This window comes from Cnephaeus nilssonii (assembly GCF_951640355.1).
Source record: "Cnephaeus nilssonii genome assembly, chromosome: 20".
Taxonomy (NCBI): domain Eukaryota; kingdom Metazoa; phylum Chordata; class Mammalia; order Chiroptera; family Vespertilionidae; genus Cnephaeus; species Cnephaeus nilssonii.
Genome location: NC_137091.1, coordinates 40,937,300 through 40,964,999, shown reverse-complemented (window position 1 = coordinate 40,964,999; position 27,700 = coordinate 40,937,300). Strand labels below are relative to the sequence as shown.

The 27,700-nt window shown below is 44.0% G+C and overlaps 2 protein-coding genes across 2 annotated transcripts in view; both read right to left on the bottom strand.

Moving 5' to 3' along the window:
• LOC307092243 (zinc finger protein 560-like) overlaps positions 1 to 27,700 on the bottom strand; it is a 96,849-nt gene that overhangs the window by 20,343 nt on the left and 48,806 nt on the right. The window lies entirely within an intron of this gene.
• On the bottom strand, positions 8,220 to 20,669 carry LOC307092424 (uncharacterized protein; the record flags this gene model as incomplete). The annotated part of the gene is made up of 6 exons (XM_079759723.1): positions 20,529 to 20,669; positions 19,730 to 19,780; positions 16,017 to 16,077; positions 13,297 to 13,423; positions 11,580 to 11,672; positions 8,220 to 10,411 (listed from the first exon to the last, which is right to left on the bottom strand). Exons 3-6 carry the CDS (start codon positions 16,029 to 16,031, stop codon positions 8,220 to 8,222), a joined length of 2,427 nt encoding a protein of 808 aa, XP_079615849.1. The 5' UTR covers positions 16,032 to 16,077; positions 19,730 to 19,780; positions 20,529 to 20,669.

Genomic DNA, 27,700 nt, shown 5'->3' with positions numbered 1-27,700 from the left:
ACTTTGTGAAATAATAAAGATAAAATAAAACAAACAAAACACACACACACACACACACACACACACACACACACACACACAGAGTCTGGCACACAACATGTACTCAAGATCGGTGTTGTTTTCCATGAACCTTTCCAAGGAAGAGAAAAAAGATGTGCCTAATCTCTGAGAAATAAAATCACATCTTAGGAGACAGAAAGGAATGCCTTACCTGAAATTTGGTCATTTTCTCCTGCTCCTTCTGGGGAACGTCAGAGTCCTGAGAAGGCGTAACTGGGGAAGGACAAAGAAGCTATGAGCCTGGCTGGTGTGGCTCATTGGTTGAGCATCGACCTATGAACCAAGAGGTTCGATTCCCCATACGGGCACATACCCCAATTGTGGGTCTGAGCCCCAGTAGGGGGCGTGCAGGAGGCAGCTAATCAATGATTCTCATCATAGATGCTTCTTTCTCTCCCTCTCCTTCTCTCTCTCTCTCTCTCTCTGTCTCTCTCTCTCTCTCTCTCTCTCTCTCTCGAAGAAGAAGAAGAAGAAGAAGAAGAAGAAGAAGAAGCAGCAGCAGCAGCAGCAGCAGCAGCAGCAGAAGAAGAAGAAGAAGAAGAAGAAGAAGAAGAAGAAGAAGAAGAAGCAGCAGCAGCAGCAGCAGCAGCCGCCGCCCCCGCCGCCATGAGCCACAGGTCTGGGCTCCCCTAAGTCCATGTGGACCTTGGAAGAAATTACAAAAGAGCACTCCTACTTCCAGGCAGCTGCAGCCACATCCGGCTTGATAAGCCGAGCATGGAAGAGACTTCAGCTACTAATGGGCTTGTCAGCCAGGGACCACTGGATAGTGAACAATCTGCACAAGCAAATGCAATATCCCTACTGTAAGGCCTTCTGATCCTGGGGAGAGTAGAAATGAGAGGCACTGTAACAACACAAGGATTAAAGAAAAGAGGGCTCTGGAGCCAGGGGCCTAGGTTTATTTATTTATTCTATCTTCTATATTCTTATTCTTATTATTTATTATACTATCTAAGTCTATATATTGGCTTATCTCATAGGAGAGAGAGCACCTGAATAAGTTAGACTTTGTTGCTATAGCAAGCTCAAATTGTGTTATACCAGTGGTTCCCAATCTTTTTTTGGCCATGCCCCACCTAAGCATCTCTAAAATCCTGAAGTCCCGCCCCCCTCATGACATATAATTCTTATTACTCAAAAAGTGAACTCCATTTTTTACAAAAAGAAAAAAAAAAAAAAAAGAACTCCTATTCACATGGAGGAAGCCTAAAAGGCCATTAACTTGGTCTAAACAAGCTTCCAAAGAACATGGCATCCATGAAAGAGAAAAATAAAAGAGCGAAAGGACAGTTGAAGAAGAAATCACTAAGAAATCGTTTTAAAAAATAATATGAAGTGATGTGAAAAAATAGCAAATAAAGTTTCAAAATATATAATAGAGAACTGAAATGCATAAATATGTCACAATACAGTATATATTCATGTACTGTATATGAGGCCCCTAGAACCAAAAGAAATGCAAAAACTTCACTGTTAAAACTCATTCTCAAATTGCCCCCTTAAAAGTCAAATTGCTCCCCTCTGAGAGCAACTTGAGCCCCACGTTGGGAACCACTGTGTTATACATTTAGGGGCCTAGGTTTAAATCCTGGAAATGATACTTACCATCTGTGTAACTGCAGGGTACATTAACAAAGCAAAACCATACCTCTCCGTACCTCACTTTGGTCATCTGCACTATGATAGGATAAGAATCGTATATTATATCCATCTCATACAGTAGTTCCCAGGACTAAATGAATAGATGGAAAGTTCCAAGAACCAGGAATCTTGTAGCTACAAAAAGGGCAGATAACACTTTGCATCAATAAACTGTACAGATGTCCTCGACTTAGGTTGCAGTTATGTCCCGATAAACTCTGTAAACTTGAAAATACCGTAAGTAAAAAATGCAGTTAAGCCCTGGCTGGGGAGCTCAGCTGGTTAGAGCATTGTCCTGATACACCAAGGTTTCCGATTCGATGTCCGGTCAGGGCACGTACGGTAAGAGAAGCAACCAATGAATGCATAAATAAGTGGTTGATCTTCATCTCTCTCTCTCTAAAAATCAATACAAAAACATTTTTAAATGCAGGTAATACACTGAACGTACTGAACATCATAGCTTAGCCTCGCCTAAATGTGCCCAGAACACTTACACTGAGCTACAGTTGTGCATTTATCTTGAGTTTCATCTCAAGAGTCATTGCCTTCTTCTCTTTCCTCTCACCAGAAGCAGGAGACACAGATGGGTGTTTTGTAGATATGTCACATGTGAAAGCACAATACGCAATATCCAAAAAACGCTGGCAACACACCTGACTGGGAGCTGCTGCCGCCCAGCACCAGGAGAGAGTGTTGTAGCACATTATGGCTAGCCCAGGAAAAGGATCAAAATTCAAAATATAGTTTCTATTCAATGCATGCTGCTTTTGTACCGTTGTAAAGTAAAAAAAAAATCCCAAGTAGAACCATCATAAGTTGGGGACTGCCTGGATTTGCAAATGTCCTTCCCAACAAAAAAACAACTAAAAAGACCTGAAATTTCATTTATTATTGCTCTCCTATGAAAGTCGCCTTTAATCTCTGGGAGCCCTAATTCTCACTTAAAATTTCTTCTTGCCTAATAATATATTGCTCAGCTAATAACATTTTTATATATTGCTCAGCTAATAATATTTTATTGACGCTGGTATTAGTTTTTTAAAAACTGTCATTTCGGGTCAATTTATTTCGTGAAGCCAGAAAAGGCTATTGGTAAAAAAAAAAAAAAAAAAAAAAAAAAAGCCTTTTATCCTATGTGCATGGAGTTGAAGAAAAACACACAGCAAAGAGAAAGACAGAAAAGTCAAGAAACATGGAACGGGTCCGGGCGAGGCCGCGGGCCCCTGGATCCGGGTGAGCCTGGGCCCCGGGTCCGGGCGAGGCCGCGGGCCCCTGGATCCGGGTGAGCCTGGGCCCCGGGTCCGGGCGAGGCCGCGGGCCCCTGGATCCGGGTGAGCCTGGGCCCCGGGTCCGGGCGAGGCCGCGGGCCCCTGGATCCGGGTGAGCCTGGGCCCCGGGTCCGGGCGAGGCCGCGGGCCCCTGGATCCGGGTGAGCCTGGGCCCCGGGTCCGGGCGAGGCCGCGGGCCCCTGGATCCGGGTGAGCCTGGGCCCCGGGTCCGGGCGAGGCCGCGGGCCCCTGGATCCGGGTGAGCCTGGGCCCCGGGTCCGGGCGAGGCCGCGGGCCCCTGGATCCGGGTGAGCCTGGGTCCCGGGTCCGGGTGAGGCCGTGCCCCCCCTGGGTCCGGCCGAGACCAAACCAGAGGGAGTCGGACCTGCATTATCACCATTTGTCCACCATCCAGAGCTGAGGGGTCAGAGCCGACATGTACTCATAAGGAACTGGTGGACATTGATATTGGGTCTCAAAAGAACTGTTGGTCCAGAAAGAAACTCACTACAGACTGATTTTTTGCCTGTCAGCATAACTATTATTGCCCGTCGCACATTCAATTCTTATAAGTACATCTCTAGTGACACATGATTTCGCTCATCTAGGGGAAATGATGAACAACATGGACTGATGAACAAGAACAGAACCAGAAACAAGGAGGCACCGATCGGACTATCGGGCCTCAGAGGGAGGGTAGGGGAGGGTGGGGGGAGAAGGGAGAGATCAACCAAAGGTCTTGTGTGCATGCATAAGAGCCTAACCAATGGTTAAGTTCAACAGGGGGTTGGGGCATCCATGGGGAGGGGTGTGGGATGGGAATGGGGGGATGAGGACAAATATGTGACACCTTAATCAATAAAGAAATTAAAAAAAAAAAAAAGAAACATGGAAGACAGAATGAGAGGCCCTAACATGTGTCTAACAGGAGTGTGAGGAGAGAATGGAAAACAATGGCAGAAGGTCTTATTTCAAGAGATAATTGCTGAGTTCATAAACAGAAATCCTGAGCAGTACAAATAAAAACAAATATCCTCCAAAACAAATTATAGTGAACCTCAGGAATGCAAAGGACTAAATAAACCTAAAAACAACAACAAAAATCCTTTAAAATCCCACCAAAAACATACAGTTTACCTAACAGAAATGACCATTAGACCGAAAAAAGGAAACAGAATGGAGATCTAAGACAATTAAATAATGTCTCAAAAATGCAGAAAATAACTGTCGACCTTAAGTTCTACACTCACCTAAATGATTATTTACATGAGGGAGAAACAACCAATGACAGTTTAGCTGAACATCACTGAAGAAAATTTATGACTAAATGAACTCCGAAAGAAGCAATGGTAAAAAAAAATTGAAAATATATTTGTTAATATCATTTTTTGAATGCCCAAAAATGATTAGACAAATTTGAAGAGTGGTTATAATAAAAAAATATATCTATATTCTTTTTAACTTAGCCTACAGTTAAAAAAAAAAGGTGGTGGTGGACAGCCTTACCAAATTTTAAGTACACTTTTACTCTATATTTTTCAGAATGAAAAACCATGTTAATTTAGTATTTGTTGAGTGAGATAATTTTTTTAAAAAAATTTTAAAAATAGCTCTAACCAGTTTGGCTCAGTGGATAGAGCATCCGCCTGCGGACCCTAAGGGTCCCGGGTTCGATTCCAGTCAAGGGCATGTACCTTGGTTGTGGGCACATCCCCATTAGGGGGTGTGCAGGAGGCAGCTGATCGATGTTTCTCTCTCATCGATGTTTCAAACTCTCTCTCTCCCTTCCTCTCTGTAAAACAAAAATCAATAAAATATTTTTTTAAAAATAAAATAAAAAAATAACCCAAGCCCATAATTCCAAAACCCCTTGAGAGCAAATAAAAGGAAATAAACTGCACTGAGGACAAGAGAACAAAAGAAATGCAAAGCGTAGTAAATTTAAAATATAAATATATTTTTAAAATGTGTGTGGTAGTAACAGAATGGAGCTCTAAGACAATTAGATCTGTAGGCTAAGTTAAAAAGGTTATAGATATGTTTTTTTAATTATAACCACTCTTCAAATTTGTCTAATCATTTTTGAGCATTTAAAAAATGATATTAACAAACATATTTACAAAATTTTTTTTTACCATTGCTTCTTTCTGCATTTTTGAAACATGACTTAATTGTCTTAGATCTCCATTCTGTTTCCCTTAATATGTAGTAACACATACCTATTAAGAAGCAAATTGAGCATTCTCAGGTTTAGTCAACAGATAATCTGAACATTTTCCTAGCTGTAATGTACTGAGTGAAGGAAACCTTCCAACTGAAAACGGAGAGGACAGACCAGGCAAGTCCTTGGGTGTGGGGCGGGGGCGGCGCTGTGAGGGACCCCGAAGTCCCTCCCTCCCCCCGTGGCCGAACTCAGGGGTGAAGGAAAGGCGGAAGGGGGGCTGGGAGACCCTGTCTGCCCGCCCGACGAGGGCACGTGCAGGGGAAGAGTCCCGCCCCCTTCGACAGAGACGAAAACTCACTCCGGCTCGGAAGGAGCGCGGCCTCGGGGAGGACAGAGGGCCCGGCCCCCCGCTCCCGGAGCCCCGGCCGGCGCGCTCCCTTCAGTGGGGAGGGAACGGCCTGTGCCCGTCATCAAACGCCACCACGGTCCTCAGCTGGGGACACGTGCCGTCTCCTTTACCGCTAATCACAGCCTCCCCAGGAGGTGCTCTCCCCCCGGCTATGTTACAGAGGGGGGACGTAGGGCGCAGACATAACAACGCGCCCCGCATCTTACCGACGGACGCAGCCCCGCTGCTGGGTTCGCGGGGCAGAAGAGCCTCCGCCCTCAGCCTCTCCGCCTCCGCGGGCGGCCCCGATTCCCCCGTCCCAAGACCGCCGCCGGGGGAGTGACGGGTCCCACGCTCACCTCCGGGACGGAAAACGCGGAGGGAGGTGACCTTGCCTTCCCGGCCGGAAGTGCCTCCGACTACACGGCGCCGGAACTACACTTCCCAGAAGTCCGTGGTCTCCCGACAGGGTTGGGGAATACAGTTCCCAGAACCTCCAGAGGAGGAATATCGAAGTCTCCCACCCCACCCCCGCTCCATTAATGCCATTAAAAAAATAATAATAAAAATCACCAAGCTCTCGGTCTACAACTTCCAGAAATCCCTTTAATGTAAGGTGACCAGATCGTCCCGCTTTTGGTGGTGGGACAGTCCCGATTTTTTAACAATTTGTCCCGCGTCCCACGGCGTTTTTAAAAAGTCCCTATTTTTGGAAAGATTCTTACTTTAATGGCTTCTCGCCGTATTGCAGGCCTCAAGCAGTACTCTGCGGGCCCGGAGAGTTTAGCTTTTTCTCATTGACAAAACTATGAATGGCTAATATGGCGGATGGTGCGTGGGCAGGCTAAACAGCCATCAGAGAGTGGATAAGGAAAAATCAAATTTCTTGAAGGAAAGGGGATAGGGAATGGGATATCCAAAGGGACGGGCTGCACAGCACGGAGCCAATGGAACATTGGGTCCATGATGGCAGCACCCAGGAGCTGGAGTTTCATCTTTATACTAGAGGCCCGGTGCACGAAATTGTGCACAGATAGGGTCCCTAGGCCTGGCCTGTGATCAGGGCCAATTGGGGCCTTCCAGCTGCTGGCAGGGGCCTTCCTTCATTCCGCGCCGCCCCCTGGTGGTCAGCGCACGTGGTAGCAAGTGATTGAACTCCTGGTCTCCCGGTCAAACTCCGGAGGAGACACTTTGCAAGTTAGCCTTCTATATACATAGATGCAGTCGCTGGTGGAAAGCTATGGTCCTCAGTGGGTCTGGGGAATGAGCTGGTGAGCTTGAAATTTGGATGGAATGCAGGTGTGCGATCAGGTGTCTTTAGGACAGTTTCAGTTCCCTATGTGGTCTGACTCCTGGTGTCCAGCAAGTTTTTTCTGGTCTTTTGTTTTACTGTGGTGGGAGTTGAACCCGCAACCCTTTGGTGTGCAGGTCGATGCTCTGATCACTGAGCCAAACAAGCCAGGGCTAATGGTAATTTTTATTTTTATTAAAAACTAGTGCCCCAATGCACAGATTCCTGCACATTGAAAGGAAATTAATTAGAAGGTGGCTGGCAGGGCGGGACTGGGCAAGATGGGCTGGACACGCCCTGGAGCCAACTTCTGGCAATCACTACCCAGCCTGGGGTGGTGCCATGGCTCAAAGGGTGTCTGCAGAGCGAGTGGGGTCCCTCTGGCAGGTGGGGTCCCTCAGCCTGGCCTGCGGGGATTGGGCCGAAATCGGGTCTCTGACAGCCCCCTGAGGGGGCCTGGATTGCGAGAGGGCAGTTCTCGGGTGACACACCCCAGAATCAAGCTCCCTCCTCTCTGGTTCCGGGGTGCGTCACCCGAGAACCGCCGCTGCCAAGTCACCGCAGCTTGGCAGTTCCTGCATTGAGCATCTGCCCCTTAGTGGTCAGTGCACATCATACCTACGGGACAGTTGGATGGTCAGATGGTCGTTTAGCCTTTTATATAGATGTTTTTATTTATTTTAGGGAGAGATAGAAACATGGAGCAGCTGCCACAGCCTGGGCATGAGCCCAAACTGGGAGTTGAATTGGTGACTGCTGGGTTCTTGGGTCTGTGCTCAACTACTGAGCCACACCAGCTGGGCTTAGAAAATTAGTTCTGTAAAGAGCCAGGTAGTAATGATTTGTCACAACTACTCAATTCTGCCATTTTGCATAACAATAGTGGTCATGGCTGTTTCAATACAATTTTATTTACAAATATAAGTGGTGGCCAGATTTGACCCAGGGACTATAGTTGCCAATTCCTGGATTAAATTCTAAAAGAAAATTGGAATGTAGCCCTGAGCTGGGGCCATAAAAGTGTGATGGTCCTAACACATGAAACTAAACTTCTTTGATGTTTACTAATATGCACAGAGAAAAAAAGCACATGGTGGCTTAATGGGTGTTTATTAGGTGCCACCAGACATGTTGATTTGCTCCAGCAAATAAAACCACATTTGGAGCTGCAACTGGACTCAATTTCTAATTAAGTGCACCGGTCATCTAGTATTTAATATAGGTCAAAGTTTTAACTGAAGCCCTTACTATACCACTTACAAGCATTTTCTTCTCTGCTATGTAGCCTGCTGACTACTGGGTTATGTTAAACTATGGTTGAAACACCGATTTAATGAAAAATAAAGTTTCTTTTGAACTTGATGATTGGAAGAATTCACGACACTTGAGTTTTAAAAAAAATCACTTTATAAAACATTTTACCTGTGTGGACCCTCTCATGTTCTTACCAGCACTATCACTTTTAGAGGACTTATTACCAGCATGAATTCTGTGATGAATTGTAAGATTTGATCGCCAACTGAAGCTCTTACCACAGATCTCACACTTATACGGTTTCTCCCCAGTGTGAATTCTCTGGTGAGACTGCAGCTGTGAAGGCCGACTAAAGACTTTGCCACACGCATCACACTTGTATGGTTTCTCTCCAGTGTGGACACTCTGATGAAGCTGAAGACTCGAGGCCTGACTGAAGTACTTACCACACTCCCCACACTTATATGGTTTCTCTCCCGTGTGGACCCTCTGATGCATGTCAAGATTCAAGCTCCACTTAAAACCCTTCCCGCACTCCTCACATTTGTACGGCTTTTCTCCAGTGTGGACTTTTTGATGGGCTTGAAGGTGTGAACTCCGACCAAAGCTCTTCCCACACTCATCGCATCTGAATGGCTTTTCCCCACTGTGGACTCTCTGATGGGCCAAAAGATTTGAGGCCTGCCTGAAGACCTTCCCACACTCCTCACAATTATATGGCTTCTCTCCTGTGTGGATTCTACAATGGATTTTAAGATCTGCTCTACGGCTGAATCCTTTCCCACATTCTTCACATTTGTATGGTTTCTCCCCAGTATGGACCAGCTGGTGAACCTGAAGTCGTGAGCTCTGATTGAAGCCCTGCCCGCACTCTTCACACTTATAAGGTTTCTCTATACTGTGAGCCTTCTGGTGGATTTGAAGATATGAACTCTGACGGAAGCCCTTCCCACATATGTCACATTTATAGGGTTTCTCTCCTGTGTGGACCACCAGATGAACTTGATAGTGGGAGTTCCTCCGGAAGGTCTTCCCACACTCATTGCACTTGTATGGTTTCTCTCCAGTGTGGACTCTCTGATGGGCTTGAAGATTTGAACTCAGAGTAAAGCCTTTACCACACACATTGCATATGTATGATTTCTCTCCAGTGTGGACTCCCCGATGGGCCTGCAGACTTGAGGGCCGACTAAAGCCTTTACCACATTCCTCACATTTGTAGGGTTTTTCTCCTGTGTGAACCCTCCGATGAATGTATAGATTTGAGCTGCAGATGAAGCCCTTCCCACACTCTTCACATTTATATGGTTTCTCTCCTGTATGGACTCTCTGGTGGGACTGAAGATGTGAGTTCCTACTGAAGCTCTTACCACACACATCACATTTGAATGGCTTCTCCCCGGTGTGGACTCTCTGATGGTCCTGAAGATGAGAGGCCTGACTGAAGGCCCTCCCACAGTCCTCACAATTAAATGGTTTCTTTCCCATGTGTAATTTACAATGAATAGTAAGTGCGGATCTACGACTGAAGCCTTTCCCACATTCCTCACATGTGAATGGCTTCTCTACCATGTGGACTTTCTCATGATTTTGCAGATGTGAGCTTTGACTGAATTCCATACCACAATCATTATCACGCTTATACCTTTTTTCTCCCAGGTGAACTCTCTGATGAATATGAAGACCTGATCTATAACAGAAGCCTTTTCCACACTCACTACATACATGCGACTTCTCCTTTGAGTGTACTTGCTGATGAAGATCAAAGGTGGAGAGATCCCTGAAGATTTTTTTACACTCATTACACTGGTAAGGTTTTTGTCCCACATGAATCACATTATTTAGATCCAATGTTGATATTTTCATGCTGTCTCTTTCATAATTATTGTACCTACAAGATTTTTCACTTCTGTGTATTGCACAATCATCAAGGCGATGTGATACCCAACTGCTGGTGTTGACATCCCATTTATGCTGACAGGATTTACCTTTCATGGAATATTGTTGATATCTATTCTGGTAATTCTGTGACTCGGTCAGGGAAGTTTTCCTCCAAACACCCTGGGCTCTCCAAGTTTGAAACTCTGGATTTCCAGTGTCACTGGGACCATTCATTTTCTGATTGAGTAAGTAGTTTTCATCTTCAGAAATTGGAGTAGTCAGTCCTGCCCCAACCTGACAGGGGGAATCACCTTGTTTGTGGAATGGAGAACTATTTGTCCTGGAGTCCTGACACCTGGTTAAGTCATTTATAGTCTGCTGCCAGATCTGCCAGCAGGAAAGCTCTTCATGTGGTCCTCCGTCTTGAGCAGTCCTCAACTCACTTTGATTGCTCTTGCCTATATAGACAAATAATTCAGAGATATGGACAAGTGAAAGCTTTGTTTAAAGATTCAAGATTTCACACTTAGGACACACAGTATAAAACTAATGATCCTTGGGATGGTTCAGCTTATTTTTTTTACTACATATGACATTCTCTGGTTTATATACTGACAGAAAGGGGGTGGGCCACCCTCTTCGCATGAACGAAACCCAGTTAAAACAAAATGATGGCCATTTGACATACTATTTAAATCATTTTTCATAAATTACATGTTTTTCCTACCATAACATAGTATCAGTAAAGAAAAGCATTTTGGAGTGCTTGCAGCTGTAATAGTGCCTGGCAGTTAGTAGGTGCTCAAAAAATGCATATACAGATGAACCACAGTTTGATTTCTGGGATTCTTTATAACTGTAAATCCCAGCTTAAGTTCGAACCAAGTCATAGAAGCGAAAGTGCTTTTACAAGGAAAAAGGATTGGAAAGTATAGTTTGCTGAGAAGTTGAAAGGCTGCAGTAGAGGCAATGGCACACCAAGAGGTTTAACACTGAGGATAAAATCAAAGGTGCTAAGAATCACTTGGAATGAAAGAAAAGCTGGATGATCTGGGTTCTTCTGAGATTTTTGTAATGTCTAACGTGTTATTTTCCCACATAGATAATAAAAATTTAGAGGGTAGGAAAGAATGCTATCTCTTTGAAAATAGCATGAAAAATTTTATATGGAGATACATTGGCCTTTAACAAGAACGATTTCCAAAGTGAGGATGTACTTTATTAGTGAGCTGTGAAATAAACTCAGTAGCTTGTGATAAATATTTAGAAGACACAGGCTAGAAATTATTAGAGAATCATCAGAAGCAGTAAAGGTTTCATTACATGAAATGCTTTCTAAAGTCATACATGTAAATCTAAACAAATAAAGTGTTTGTAGAGGTAATGATGTAAGATCCATTTCTTAGTATGGATGAGGACTTTGCAAGAAGCAAATGAGATGCAGCTGGGCAACTCTTACAAGGGAGAGGCTAAATCACAAGCTATTTTCTGAGAGCAGTACGAAAGCTGTTCCAATAATCCAGGAAAAAGATGTGACATTTTCAACTGAGTGTGGGCACAGGGGTGGTGAAGAATGAAACAGATAATACAGTTAATTATGAGAACTCATACTTGCTTGGTTCTTACCTGAATTTCTCTCCAACTGGGGTGATGTCTTCATCATCCAAAGCCTCTCTTCTCTTTCTAGATCTAATATATCTTGTCTGAAGGGTTGATGTCCTGAGAACATGCAAAGTAACAAGTTTCAATTGAATATAATGGAGCTAAAATTTGAGTTCCAACTGCATATTCAAGATATTAAGAGTGGTGTTTTTCAAAAAATATTTTAGCATGACCTACTGAAGAAACAGCATTTACTTTATGATCCAGACACATATACATAGATATGTATTACTAAAACAGAAGTCAAATGGCACAGTTCTGTTGTCTATTTTCATTAGATCTCCTCCCAATGGCTCTCAGACCACTCATGCAACTGGCCAATTATAGCTGCAATGTCCTATTCTTCTTTTTAAAAATATATATTTTTAGTGATTTCAGAGAGGAGGGGAGAGGGAGAGATAGAAACATCAATGATGAGAGAGAATCATTGATTCATTGCTCCTGCAGGCCCCCCACTAGGGATCAAGCCCACAGCTCAGGTGTGTGCCCAGACTGGGAATCAAACCATGACCTCCTGGTTCATAGGTTGACACTCATACACTGAGCCACAGTGGTGGGGCTGTTCTATTCTTCTTAAGGAGCTCTGATATATATATATATATATATATATATATATATATATATATATATATATATATATATATTTTATTGACTTTTTACAGAAAGGAAGGGAGAGGGATAGAGAGCTAGAAACATCAATCAGCTGCCTCCTGCACACCTCCTACTGGGAATGTGCCCGCAACCAAGGTAAATGCCAAGGGCAAAAGACAAAGAGAGAATCTTGAAAGCAGCAAGAGAAAAACAGTTAGTTACCTACAAGGGAGTACCCATACGACTGTCAGCTGATTTCTCAACAGAAACTATGCAGGCCAGAAGGGAGTGGCAAGAAATATTCAAAGTGATGAACAGAAAGAACCTACAACCAAGATTACTCTACCCAGCAAAGCTATCATTTAGAATTGAAGGTCAGATAAAGAGCTTCACAGATAAGAAAAAGCTAAAGGAGTTCATCGCCACCAAACCAGGATTATATGAAATGCTGAAGGGTATTCTTCAAGAAGAGGAAGAAGAAGGAAAAGGTAAAGATAAAAATTATGAACAACAAAGTGACAACAAATACATATCTATCAACAAGTGAATTTAAAAATCAAGTGAATAAAAAATCTGATGAACAGAATAAACTGGTGAATATAATAGAATCAGGGGCATAGAAAGGGAGTGGACTGACAATTCTTGGGGGGGAAGGGGGTGTGAGGGGTGCGGGAACAGGTTGGACAAAAATCTTACACCTATGAATGAGGACAATGGCGGGGGGGGGGGGGTAAGTGCATGGGGTGGGGGGGATCGGGTGGAGGGGAGCTATGGGGGGAAAAAAGAGGAACATCTGTAATAATCTGAACAATAAAGATTTATTTTTAAAAATTCATTAATGGGCTAGGAGTGAAATTTTAAAAAGAATATAGAAGAGGTATAGCAGCAGACTGACCATTTATATCTCTTCTGCAAAACACAAATGAAAAAAAACCCTGAAACATCCTATTTAGAAAGACCAGAAACATCCTCTTGGGTCCCACAGGAATTGGCAAAAGTCCAGTAAACCAAAATGAGGGAGCCATTCCAAGAGCCCCAAAGCCTTAACCCCAAAGTTCACAAAGATACTCCAGAGGGAGGCTGTCCTCACCCACTGAGACCAGGTTCCGGAAGTTCTCCAGCATCACGTCTCGGTACAGCTTCCTCTGGGCAGCGTCCAGCAGCCCCAGCTCCTCCTCGGTGAAGGCCACAGCCACGTCCTGGAAGGTCACCGGCTCCTACAACAAACATGTACACCTCAATCTTACACCCAGTGTCCACTGGAAAAGGGGCACACAGCCCTAGCCGGTTTGGCTCCGTGGACAGAGCATCGGCCTGCAGACTGAAGGATTCCATCAAGGGCACATGCCTTGGTTATGGGCTCAACCCCCAGTAGGGATGCACAGGAGGCAGCCAATCAATGATTCTCTCTCATTATTGATGTTTCTACCTCTCTCTCCCTCTCCCTTCCTCTCTGAAATCAATAAAATATATTTTAAAAGTGTGTGGGGGGGCAGCACTAACAAGGTGAGGAGGATGGGTAGGAAGTTGCTCTGAACAACTTGGAAATCTCCCGGCCCTTCTCCTTCTATCCTGCCAATGCCACACACTGATTTTCTGCAGCCTCAACATAGATGCTGCTATGAAAAAAAAGCTTTGTATGTTTAACCAGTGCTCTTCCATTGAGCACTGTTATGAATAAACTCCGCAGAATTCTAAGTACTGTATCCTGACTTAAAAGATTGTGCATTTTAGTTAATGTTTTCAATTGTGCCCAGCTGGCGTGGCTTGGTGGTTGAGCATCAACCTATGAGCCAGGTGGTCATGGTTTGCCTCCTAGTCAGGGCACATGCCTGGGTTGTGGGCTCAATCCCCAGTGTGAGGTGTGCAGGAGGCAGCCAATCAATGGTTCTTTCTCATCACACACACACACACACACACACACACACGTGGCCCAGTGCACGAAATTCGTGCACATTAAAAGGGAATTAATTGGAGGAAATATTTTAATATTGCTATTTGCCCTTTCTCTATAATAGAAGTGTCAGAGATGAAAGAAAAGTAGTAAAATGTATATGAAAATCTCCCTCCTGTCAGAGTCTAGGGCATGCCGCGGGACCCAGAGTCAAGTCGTGCACCTCGAAATTGCACGAGACCCAGACCCAGCCAACCTCACCCCTGTCAAGCCCTGCCAAGTGCGGGGTGCGGCCTCAGGTCCCCTGGCCCTGGAGTGAGGGCATTGATGACTATTTGCATATTAGCTCTTTATTATATAAGATATCCAATTGCCCTAGAAATGTTTGCTGTTTTAATCCCACTGAGATGGGAACCAGGTGAGGAGCATTATATGGAAATATATCAAAAAACTCTTTCCTCCTGTCTCTGTACTTCACTTGAGTACAATACTCTGAGACTAGCTTTTCTGTGTGAACTTGAACAGGTTCCTTATTTTTCATAACCTATTTTCTTTTCATTAAAAATAAAGATGAAACCAAAAATATCTTCATAAAATTGTTCTGAAGTGTCAATACAGCAACAAGTCCTCTAAAACCACTGGGTTTTTTAAAAATATGTTTTTATTGATTTCAGAGAGAAAGGGAAATGGAGAGATAGAAATATCAATGATGAAAAAGAATCACCGATTGGCTGCCTCCTGCATGATCCCTACTGGGGATTGAGGCTGTAACTGCACATGTGTGTTAACTGGAAATTGAATCATGACCTCCTGGTTCATGGGTCATTGTTCAACCACTGAGCCACAACGGCCGGGCAAATCACTGGACTTTTAAAACTAAGGCCATGTATCACTTTGATTTTTAAAAAATACATGAAGAAAAAAGTAAACAGTAAATAAAATACACACAGGGTATGACTCAGGTACAGGGGGACAGAATCTAGCTCGCGTAGTGAGAAAACTTCTAACAGCATTTTATCTGTATGAAGCAGTAGCTGGATCCTGATGCATTGAGCCATATTTGAATATTCTACAAAAAAAAAAAAAAATCCAAGGCAGCACATATAAAACATACTTTTCTATTTTGAATACCTAGCATGTAAAGGATAAAAAAAGGCAATACTTTTTTTTAGAATTGGTTTTTTGAGAAAAAGGTTCAATGCAGAAAAACTGTACTGTAGTGTTCTTAAAACAGTAAAAATCCTAAACTAATGTCTATGAAGAGAGAATAGTTTTAAAAAATAGGTACATAAATTTGATGAGAACATGATATAACAAAAATGAATGTTATACCCCTGGTTGGTGTGGCTCAGTTGGCTGAGCATCGTCTCATGCACCAAGTGGTCACCGATTTGATTCCAGGTCAGGGAACATGGCAGGGTTGAGGGCTTGATCCCCAGTAAGGGGCGTGCAGGAGGCAGGTGATTGATGTTTCTCTCTCATTGATGTTTCTCTCTCACTGATGTTTCTCTCTCACTGATGTTTCTTTCTCTCCCTTTCTCAAATCAATAAAAACATTTATTTAAAAAAAGTTATATAGCATTAAATTTAAAAAAACAATTTAAACGTGTATCTTTGCTCTGAATACAAAAACGCAGTATGAATACATAAGATGCAGAGATTATGGAAATATAAAAGGGAAGTAGTAAGGTAGATGTTTTTCATTTCTACTAATGTTTCTCTTATTTGTGAAATAAAAAAATGATGAAACAAAAAGTAAAGCCAAAAGCAATTAAACTTAAAAGGGACAAAATAAGCCGCTGCCACACTCAACAGCTCCTCCAATGCCCGGACATTCCCCGAAAGAGAAAAACTTGTGCCGTGGCTCTGAGCGCTGAAACCGCTGTTTTAAAAGCAAAAAGGCAAGCCCTACTCACCTTGGACACGCTCATTCTTTCTTTTTCTCTCTGGGGAAACAAAGAGTTGTAAGAAGACAGACTGGAAAGGAGAAAAAAGTCAATGAAAACTGGTCAAGTGTGTCACTAACCATGCGGCTGCTCATTGTGAATTTGCAAAAGTGCCCATTCCTCAGGGGGCAGCAGTGCGTGCAGCTTGATGAACAGAACTTGGCACGGACGCCGGGTACCTGCCCAACCACACACAGTGGCCCCATCACCAGTGTGCCTGTAGCTTCTTCAGTAGTAGTTCTTGTGCTGGGTATGGTAAGAGCAGGCGCTAGAGCTAACATGCATGGGTTGAAATCCTGGCTAGGCTATCCACTAACAGTGTCATCTTGGTGACATTATTAACATCTCTCTGCCTCAATTCTCTGTCACTTACAAGTAGGCGAGAATAACGGTATCACTCTCATGGGATTGTCATAGGTAGACAGTTCTAAGAACACTTCTTTGCAACCACAGTAATACAGACGATATTCTATCCTCTCTAAGAAAATGGTAATATGCAAATTAACCATCACTCCGCTACATAAGCCATGCCCACCAACCAAGCCACGCCCACCAGCCAATCAGGGCGAGTATGCAAATTAACCCCAATCCAAGATGGCTACAGCCACAAAAAGCAAGGTTTCCCAGGTAACAGAGCAAGCCAAGCTTTCCATAGCTGTTGCAGGCCTAAGCCTCCACTCAAGCTACAAAGTTTCAATTATAGAAGGTAAACAAATTCAAACAAATGGTGGCAGAATGGAGCTTGAGAGAGCAGGCCAGGGTTGCTGGCGGCAACAGGGGAAGCAAAGCTTTCCGCACACCCTGGCTGGGCTCACCCCCTTAAGGCTACAAAGTTTCAATTGTAGAAGGTGAATTAACTGCCACAGAAATGGCTGCCGCCCCAGGCTACAAAGTTTCAATTGTAGAAGGAAAATAAATTCCAGATACCAGGGCCTCCGCTTGGGTTGCCAGGGGGCGTGGCCGGCCTGCAAACCACCACAGGCCCCTCGCTCAGGCCGCCCCACACCCTAAGGGAACCCCCACCCTTATCTGTGACACCCTTCAGGGCAAACCAGCTGGCCCCCACCTGTGCACCAGGCCTCTATCCTATCTAATAAAAGAGTAATATACAGATTGATCATCACTGCAACACAATATAGCTGCCCCCATGTGGTCAAAGATCCTGCCCCCATGTGGACACAAGATGGCCACTACAAGATGGCCAGCAGGAGAGGGAAGTTGGGAGGCACCCGGCCTGCAAGGGAGGGCAGTTGTGAGGGACCAGGCCTGCAAGGGAGGGCAGTTGGAGGTGATCAACCCTGCAGGAGAGGGCAGTTAGGGGTGACCAGGGTGGCAGAGGAGGGAAGTTGGGGGCAAACAGGCTGGCAGGGGAGCAGTTAAGCATCAACCAGGCTGGCAGCGGAGTGTTTAGGGGGTGATCAGGCTGGCAGGCAGAAGCGGTTAGGGGCAATCAGGAAGGCAGGCAGGCAAGCAGTTGGGAGCCAACAGTCCTGGATGGTGGTAGGGATGTCCGACTGCCCGTTTAGGCCCGATCCCACCAGGATCGGGCCTAAACGGGCAGTCGGACATCCCTCCAGGAGTCCCAGATTGGAGGGGGTACAGGCTGGGCTGAGGGACAACCCCCCGCCGTGCACGAATTTCGTGCACCGGGCTTCTAGTAATTTGATATTATCCTTGTAAATGCGATTTCTGCCAACAGAGCGATGTAAGATGCATGGCATTCAGGGATGGTTGCTTTGTCATGTTATGGACTCATAACTTCTGAGAAATCTCTGGTGTGTTTTTTTCTATAACACGCTACCTCAACAATACTATTTAAATGGACACAGACAACTTTTTATAAAAGGTATAAAAATGTGTAAAGTTTATTTTAAAGCAGGAAGTTTATTTTCAAGCCCTTGTGATGAATATGCACAGAGATAAAGAAAATTAATTAAAATCCATGACTCTGCAACAATACAGAAAATAGTTTGACAGTCCATACTTAATTTAAATTAAACAGGCAGGAGTCTAAGTTGTAAATATACTAGAGGCCCGGTGCATGAAAATTCATGCACTGGGGGTGGGGGTCCCTCAACCTGGCCAGTCTCCTCTCACAGTCTGGGAGCCCTCAGGGGCGGGAGGCAACCCGGGTGATAAGGGGAAAATGACGCCCCATCACACCTCTGCTGCTGCCACTGCCGGCAGCGCAAGCCTTGGCTGGCCCTGGTTACCTGCGCCTCGGGCCGCCCTGGGCGGTTGGGCAGCCGCCATCCGTGACTTGCCTGCACCTTGGCCAGCCCTGGGTGGCTGGGGGGCTGAGGGGACTGGGGACTCTGGATTGTTACAGATGTGAGGATATATGAAAAGTAAGTGGGTGAGAAGGGAACAATCTTAGAACACTGTCATGGCAGAATACAAACTAATAGATGTAGATGAAAGGTAGTTAGAAAATCATCAATGGATGCTAAAATTGGTGTAAGTCTGGTGAGGAATAAGATAGCTACATATTCTCAAAGTATTAATTGTAAAAGGAAAAACAGTACCCTGGCAAACACCTTAACCAAGAAAACTAAGCAGAGACCACCAATTGGGAAAAACCAACAAACTGACATTTGCTTCATACGATGCACTAAGCGGATGCCCCACCACCTCGGCAGCATCCCTGCTGAGCCTGAATCTAACCAGGAACAAAAATGAGGGACATCCTAAAAATAATTTGCAATATGGTACAAATATCAAGAGCAAAAAAAGAGAAATCATTCTAGATTAAAGGAGACGAATGTAACAAAAACTAAATACAATGTATGTAACTGGACTGGACCTTGAACTAGAAAAGAAAAATTGCTCTCAAACACTTTCTTGGAAAACTGAAAAAATGTAAATAGGGACTGTGGATTAGATAACAGTATGTTATCAATGTAAGTAATTCCATTTTAATCACTGTCTGTAGCTTGCTCTCAAATGGTTCAGAAAAACAACAACAACAAACTTACAAGTATGATAGAGCTGTGAAGGAGAAAAAAAAGAACTCTGACAAGCTAAAGCCACAACAGCTAGAACTTGATGTTTTCAACTGATGAACCAAAATCAGACAGAACCACTCAGTGATGGTGAACAAGAAAAAGACAAGATACTCCATAACACAGAAACAAGACTTTCCACACTGACAAAAATAGCCAAAGAACACCATTATTGTAGTATTTTCCATACAAGCAGCTGTAAACCTACTTTTGCCTCACCCTGAATGTACATTACTTGAAATAAAATAGTGGAACCGTTGAGAAAACTATTTTAAAAACTCCTATATAGACTAGCCTAAACCTTGCTCTCAAGGTTCCCACAATTAAGTCCCTACCTACTTTCCCATTATGATTCTAGACAAGAAGAACATACCAACGGGATGGATGAACGCAGGTGCTGCACTCAGACTGCCTAGATTCCATCCCCAGGTCTGCCTCCGACCAGCAGGGTGACCCTGGGCAAACATGTCTCCTGCATCTCAGTCTCATCTTTAACGTAGGGAAATGAGCAGCACTTCACAGAGCCACTGTGTGACAGAAGTATGTTTATTTGCATAGAGCTTTTAGAACGTAGCAACTAAGGCTCAGTTACAATCATTAATCCATGTCTGTCCAAGTACACGTCCCATTCATTCTCCAATTTACGTGACTATCTTTAGAAGAACGCCAAGTCCTACTCACCTGGGGCTCTGTTGCCTCCTCCTCCGCGCAGTGCTTTTTGAGAAGTCAGGGCTGGGGGGGAAAAGGAAGTTGTGAAATACCAGGATTATGTTTGCATCCCTGATAAATCACATCCCAGGTACCAGCTAGAGGCAACCTGCCCCTATAAACAGACAGGAATCTGCCCTAGCCGGTTTGGCTCAATAGATAGAGCTCGGCCTGCGGACTGAAGGGTCCCAGGTTCAATTCCTGTCAAGGGCACATGCCCAGGTTGCAGGCTTGATCCTCAGTAAGGGGTGTGCAGGAGGCAGCCCAATGATTTTCTCTCATCATTGATGTCTCGCTCTCTCTCTCCTTCCCTCTTCCTTTCTTTCTGAAATCAATAAAAATATTTTTAAAAAAATAAAAATTAAAGGCCAGAAATCCAGCACAATTCAGATTCCTGCGCTCCTAGAATCTAACTGCGAGATGGACGCTTTTCAGAGAGTTATAGTAGTATTAATAACCCAAGTGCCAGGCAGTTTTAATTAAACCTTTTATTTGTACTATTCTCCTTTTTGTGTTTCAAACATTCTATTGGGACTGTTTTACTTGCATTTCCCTTTTACAGAACAGCAAGCGAAGGCACAGAGGTGTGAGGTAACCCATCCAATGTGATATCGCATGGAGTGGTAGGTGAGGGAGCCGGGTTGGGGGTGCAGAGCGCCGGGGAGACCCTCAAACCCTGGGAAGCGCGACCGAGCCCGCCCCATCCCTGGGACTAGCCACACGCAAAGAAGCTCCGCCCTGGGGAACGCAAATCACCATCCCAGCCTCAGACCTCCGTTTTCTAGCCGCTCCTCTTTCTCCACAAATGAAAGGCCGGTGGTTGTTGGTCCCGGGCAGGTGCCGTTTGAATGGGTCCGTGTGTTGACCCCAATAACCACAACCTAGGAAAAGACAGCTGCTAAGTCTTCCAGGGGCGGAAGTGCTTGTGACTAACCCAAGCCCCCGAACTACATTTCCCAGAATTCCACAGCACGCTCCACCTGGGCTGGAAGTGCCTTAGGGCTACACGGAGCTTTAGAACCTACACTTCCCAGAATTCCGCGGGGGAAAAAAACAAAAACGTTTGCAGCCTGGCCTTGCAGGTGTACAGTAGTAAGACTACATGGAGCTCTGAACTACATGTCCCAGAATGCTAAGCGGAAAGTGGCAACAGTACCGTTCTCATGGACAATTCCGGAGCAGAAAACAGACAAAGCTGCTTCCCCGATGCAGACGTTTCTAACTACTCTGAGCGGCCAGTCTCCTCTTTCCGGAATGCCTGAGAAGGTCTCCGGCAATGTCTTGCGATTCTAGCCTGTCGGATTTAGAAGAATAAAAGTTCTGTTAATTGAGATGCTGAGTAGCACTTTGGGCGGGTTGGAGAGACTAAACAACACAAACCCATTGCCTACCACAGAGGCTTCCTGGTAAACCCCAAGAGCGTCAACCGTACGAATAAGAGCAAAAGGAAATTGTGAATTCTTTATCACGACTGAAACCAAATGTCAAGTCACCTCAATTCCTGACATTGCATAATTTTGTTAGCATCTTCCAGCCCTGGCAGAAGCAAATGAAAATCCTTTCTAGAGAAATGTGCCATCATCCTAGGCCTCAAATTATTTATATAATTATAACATTTGTGATATTAATATTCGACCTAGTGAACTTTAAGAAAAATAAAAAGAATTACTTGACATGTGTAGGGGCACTTCATAATGATAAAATTTTCAAGTTATCAGAAACTGGCAGTTCAGGGATCCAATTCATTCTAACTGCTCTCACTCCTGTGTCAGGTGGTCATCTTACATTTAGAACTACTACCAACACCACCCCCATCCGTCATTTTGACGGACACAAATGACAGCACATCTGACTGAAGTATTCAAAGAACCTATTAGTGAGGGTCAAGTGTTCCCTACTCTAGCCATGGGACAAGCAGGGATCATCCAGGGAGCAAAGGCTCCAGAGAGTGATCCTGCTGTTGGTTTCCATCTCTTACTGCATCACAAACGATGCTCCCTAAGAAATAGCCTCTTCAGAGGTATCTGGTGACTGAATGAATAAGAACCATCTGCCTGACACTTGTAGGGTCTTGGGTAATATTTGTTCACACTCAAGGATGCCAAACTTTTACTTCATTACAGTGATGCTCAACCTTGAAAAGATAATTCAGTACCCAACCTTCCCCCAAGTATTATTGCAGGAAATCCAAACCAAGATGATGGGGTTGTATTAGCAATGGGAGATGGGTACTACCTTAGGTCCGGGCAAATGGGGCCCCTATTCTGAGCCCTATGCCTCAAGGGTCCCCACAATTTGTAGTTCCTGCCTCAAAGATTTTGAAATTTTCCCCTGATCCACTAACAGTGCTATCCAGATGGGCTGCCTCATCCATTTATCTAGGGTTTGTCTTGTGACTTCTACCCAAATGCGTGTGGTTGACCAAATGCTCCAAGAAACTGCAAGATGATGTCTATGTGGTTGTCCCTAAGACCTGTGGCCAGCAGCAGTTCCAAAAGGGAAGCCTGGTGAGCAGATATCTCTGATTCACACACGCACGCGCGCGTGCACACACACACACACACACACACACACACACGCATGCAAATGTCATAGGAACTGGCTCACGCAAGTCTGAAAGCTGAGATCCAGGAGAGCTGGTGGTGTTATTTAGACCAAGACCCAAGGCCTGGAAACCAGGAGAGCCAATGGTTTAAAATCCAGCCCCACGGAAGCAGGGAGGCAGAAAATGAAAAGGGGCAAATTCTCTTCCCTCTTTTTGTTCCATTCAGGTCCTCAACAGATTGGATGATGCCCACCCACACTGGGGAGAGCAATCTACTGAGTCAGCTGACTCAAATGCCAGTCTCATTCAGGAACACTCTCACATACACACATGCACACATGGAAATACACACATACAAGCACACAAAGATCAATGTTTGATTATGCTATAAAGGCTACAATCTATGATTTCTCAAAGCCCATATTATGCATTTCTCCTGTCCTTACAGATACCTGCCATAATATTTAATGGCTTCAGGCTAATATCAGAATATATCGAAATTCAAACTCCTACAGCTGTATGCATATTTGCATTTTAAATAGTTCAGTGACATCATCAATATGGTACGCACTTGTATTTTAGTCTCATAATCATAACTTCCATTACATGATTTCCAGATCAAAAAGATGTACAACCTATATTCTGATATATACTCCTTTCCCAAAATCATGCTTTACTGTTACCAATAGGAAAAAGCATATAAATGTGTCTTGCCTTGATAATACATCTGATAAAATAATCAAATTACCACAAGGTTTTGGGTTTTTGTGGTATTTGTATCATGGGACTTGGAGAAGAATATGGCATAGTTCCTACCTGAGAAGCTTTGATAAAAGACATGCTATAATAATTAAAAGGCGAAAATTTCAAAATCAGGCTGGAGATGCACAGAATTAGAAATCAATAATAAGTTCAAAGTTAAAAAAAATCTGACATTGGTAATTACTTGTGTCAAAGGTGAGCCCCTGCCTTAACACTGATAAAAACTAATTGTGTAACATGTTTTTTAACTTCTTGTAAAACTTAAAAAAAACAACTTTTTCAGTATGTACTGTCAGAAAAACCACAAAAGATAGTCAATCACACTGTACACAATCCTTAGAAAACCAGACAGGGCCCCAAATAATAGGGACCCAACTTGAGAGGCTATGGGGAAGACAGAAGCCATTTGCAATAGGGTAGTACCATGTTAATATTGTCGATGGGAATACGAGTGTGTGTTTTTGTATTTCAACAAATGTTCATTTCCCTGAATAAATTTTATTTGCCAGGTTTTTCCTCTGGATACGATTTCATAGACTGTACATTTTTTCCTTTTGGTTTATCTAACATACAAGTACTGAGCACATCTACGAGAGTGAGTGAATGTTAAGATTGTGCAGACGTGACAGCAAAGTCCCTGCCCTCATGGAGCTTACACTTCACTGGGCAGCAATTCTGATATGCCCATCACTGCTGGAGGCTAAAGACAGTAGTTAGCATAATAAATGCCAGAAGTTCATCAGAAAGCTGATGGACAACTTCAGCAGGGCTGAAGGTCTGCATATTATTACCTGCTGCCAAACAGCTGAGGGCAATTCCCCTAACCTGATAATCCTTTATTGTTTACCAAACCTTACCTTGGATATGTGTGACTGCTTTGCTAAAGGGAAAAATGTGTTTAAAAAAGCTGTGGGTTTGGAGATTCAGGGAGCTTAGTCACTAGAGCTAAGTTTCCGCCTGGCTTTCCCCCATGCCTTTTAAATTTATATTTCATGTCTAGTCTCTATTCATTTATGTCGCAGCCCCTTCTCCAGATTCCTGAACCCTCGTTGCAGAAAGACTGAGGCACATCACTGCACTTTTGTTAAAGGCCAGACCAAACGCTTTTCCTTCTAAGCACCATCTCCTAAGTGTCATCTAATAAATGTCAAAGTTCTGAATGTAGTGTTTATTGCACCACTTATAAGGGTTCTTTGCTGCATGACCTGCTGAAAACGGAGATGTTTTCAGCTAATGCTTAAACACTGACTAAACTAAAACAACTGTTTTCTCTCCTGTGAGACCTGGTGACAAGAATTCAGGTTGCATGTGAGTTTTTAAAAACATCATTTTGGAGAACTTCTTTCCTCTGACAATTCTTTGATGTTTTTACCACTCTCATCATCTTTGTAAAGCGAATCACCAGCATGAATTTTGTGATGACTTACAAGATTTGATCTCCAACTGAAGCTTTTACCACACATCTCACACTTGTAAGGTTTCTCCCCTGTGTGAACTCGCTCATGATACTGAAGTTGTGAAGACCGACTAAAGACTTTGCCACACGCATCACACTTGTATGGTTTCTCTCCAGTGTGGACACTCTGATGAAGCTGAAGACTCGAGGCCTGACTGAAGTACTTACCACACTCCCCACACTTATATGGTTTCTCTCCCGTGTGGACCCTCTGATGCATGTCAAGATTCAAGCTCCACTTAAAACCCTTCCCACACTCCTCACATTTGTACGGCTTTTCTCCAGTGTGGACTTTTTGATGGGCTTGAAGGTGTGAACTCCGACCAAAGCTCTTCCCACACCCATCACATTTGAATGGCTTTTCCTCACTGTGGACTCTCTGATGGGTCAGAAGATGTGAGGCCTGCCTGAAGACCTTCCCACACTCCTCACAATTATATGGCTTCTCTCCTGTGTGGATTCTACAATGGATTTTAAGATCTGCTCTACGACTGAATCCTTTCCCACATTCTTCACATTTGTATGGTTTCTCCCCAGTATGGACCAGCTGGTGAACTTGAAGTCGTGAACTCTGATTGAAGCCCTGCCCGCACTCTTCACACTTATAAGGTTTCTCTATACTATGAGCCTTCTGGTGAATTTTAAGATATGAACTCTGACGGAAGCCCTTCCCACATATGTCACATTTATAGGGTTTCTCTCCTGTGTGGACCACCAGATGAACTTGATAATGGATTTTCATCCTGAACCTTTTCCCACACTCCTCACATTTGTATGGTTTTGCTCCTGTGTGAACTCCCTGATGGGCTTGAAAACTTGAACTGTAAATGAAGCCCTTACCACACTCTTGACATATATACGGTTTCTCTCCAGTGTGGATTCTCCGATGGGCCTGGAATTGTGAAGGCTGTATGAAACACTTACCACATTCCTCACATTTATATGGTTTCTCTCCTGTGTGCACTCTCCGATGGATATGAAGATTTGAACTACAAGTGAAACATTTCCCACAGTCTTTACATTTATATGGTTTCTCTCCCGTGTGGACCATACAATGGCTATTAAGTGCTGACCTACGACGGAAGTTCTTCCCACATACATCACATTTGAATGGTTTCTCCCCAGTGTGGATTCTCTGATGTTCCTGAAGATGTGAAGCATGAGTGAAGCCTCTTCCACATTTTTCACAATTAAAAGGTTTCTCTCCTGTGTGCAATTTGCAATGAACAGTAAGTGTTGATTTTCAACTGAAGCCTTTCCCACACTGCTCACATTTGAATGGTTTCTCTACAATGTGGATGTTCTGATGAGTTTGCAGATGTGAACTCTGACTGAATTCCTTACCACACGCATCACACTTATAGCGTTTCTCTCCCAAGTGAACTCTCTGGTGAATATGGAGTGCTGAGCTGTAACAGAAGTTTTTTCCACACTCACTACATGTATGAGACTTCTCTCCTGAATGTATTTGTTGATGAAGATCAAAGTTGGAGACGTCACTGAAAGATTTTTTACATTCATTATACTGGTAAAGTTTCTGGCCTGTGTCAGTTATAAATAGTCCTGCTCCAACTTGGCCAGGCGAATCACCTTGTTTGGGAACCTGAGAACTCTTTACCAGGAAGTCTTGATGCCTGATTAAGTCACTTGCAATCTGTTGCCAGATGTGCCAGCAGGAAAGCTCTCCATGAGGTTCTGCTTCTGAAACAGTCTCTGTCTCACCTGGGATGTTTCCTCCTATAAAGACAGAGAACGAAGAGAAATGAACAACTGAAGGCTTTGTTCAGTGTTTTTACAATTTCACATTTAAGAGAGAGCCCGAGACTTCAATGCATCCAGGGAATACACAGTTTGTCTTTTCCACTGGGTGTCACATTCTTTGGTTTGCATGTCTATAGACACCAAGAAGTGGTCCAGTTGGCTCCTATACACTAAGCATAATGAGCCGAAACCGGTTTGGCTCAGTGGATAGAGCATCGGCCTGCGGACTGAAAGGTCCCAGGTTCGATTCCGGTCAAGGGCATGTACATTGGTTGCGGGCACATCCCCAGTGGGGGGTGTGCAGGAGGCAGCTGGTAGATGTTTCTCTCTCATCAATGTTTCTAGCTCTCTATCCCTCTCCCTTCCTCTCTGTGGAAAATCAATAAAATATATTTTTTAAAAAATAAGCATAATGAAACCCATTGGTACACACCAAGTCTCCTTTGTGAGGTGCAAGTTATATATCAAAGATTTAATTTAAAATTTTGGTAAGATTCAGTGTTAACCAATGGCCATCTATATATATATATAAAAGCCTAATATGATAAGTGTCCTTCCCTCTATCCGACAGGCCGCTATGATGCGCACTGACCACCAGGGGGCAAATGCTCAACGCAGGAACTGCCATGACACACAGAGAAATGGCTCCGCGGACCTGGTGCCCACAAAGCAACACTTGGCTTCCAAGTGGGACACAGGCCCCACCACCACCCCGGAGTGATAGCCCACCAAATTGCAGAGACCCCATGGGCACAAAATGCAGCCCACAGCCCAGCCCAGCCCGGAAACGGTTGCTGTGGGCAGTGGGTAATGACATCACATAGCAATGCCCGGCTTCCTCTCCCTAGCGACGATTAGCCCCCTTGCAGTTTCTTCAGCCCAGGAATATGACTTGCTTTATAGCCAGGTGGAAACACTTTACACTGTAACCAAATGTCTGTGAAGTGTTTTCCTGTGCCTCATCTCATTTGGTCCTCACAGAAGTCCTGGAGTAGGTAGAGGGGAATCCTATTATTCTTTTCATTAGCTGGAAAACGGAGATTTAGAAAGCTTAGAAAGTTGACCCAACTAAAAAGAAGTAAGAAATGGTGGACCTTGAAAATGACTTCACTTCAATGGTGGACCTTGAAAATAGTAAATCATGTAGTTAATAAATTGTGTAGATAGAAAAGTTACATAAATAAAATATGAATCAAATAAAAGTTTAAGGAAAAACAGTAACAAATACTTCGAATTTTAAGTTCATGTAATATAATTTAACATCCAATAACACTATGTTGGTATTCCAAAAACACTATGTTTATACAAAGTTACCCAGCTGGTTTGGCTCAGTGGATAGAGTGTTGGACTATGGAACAAAGGGTCCTAGGTTTGATTCTTGTCGGAGGCACATGCCCGGGTTGCAGGCTCGGTCCCTAGT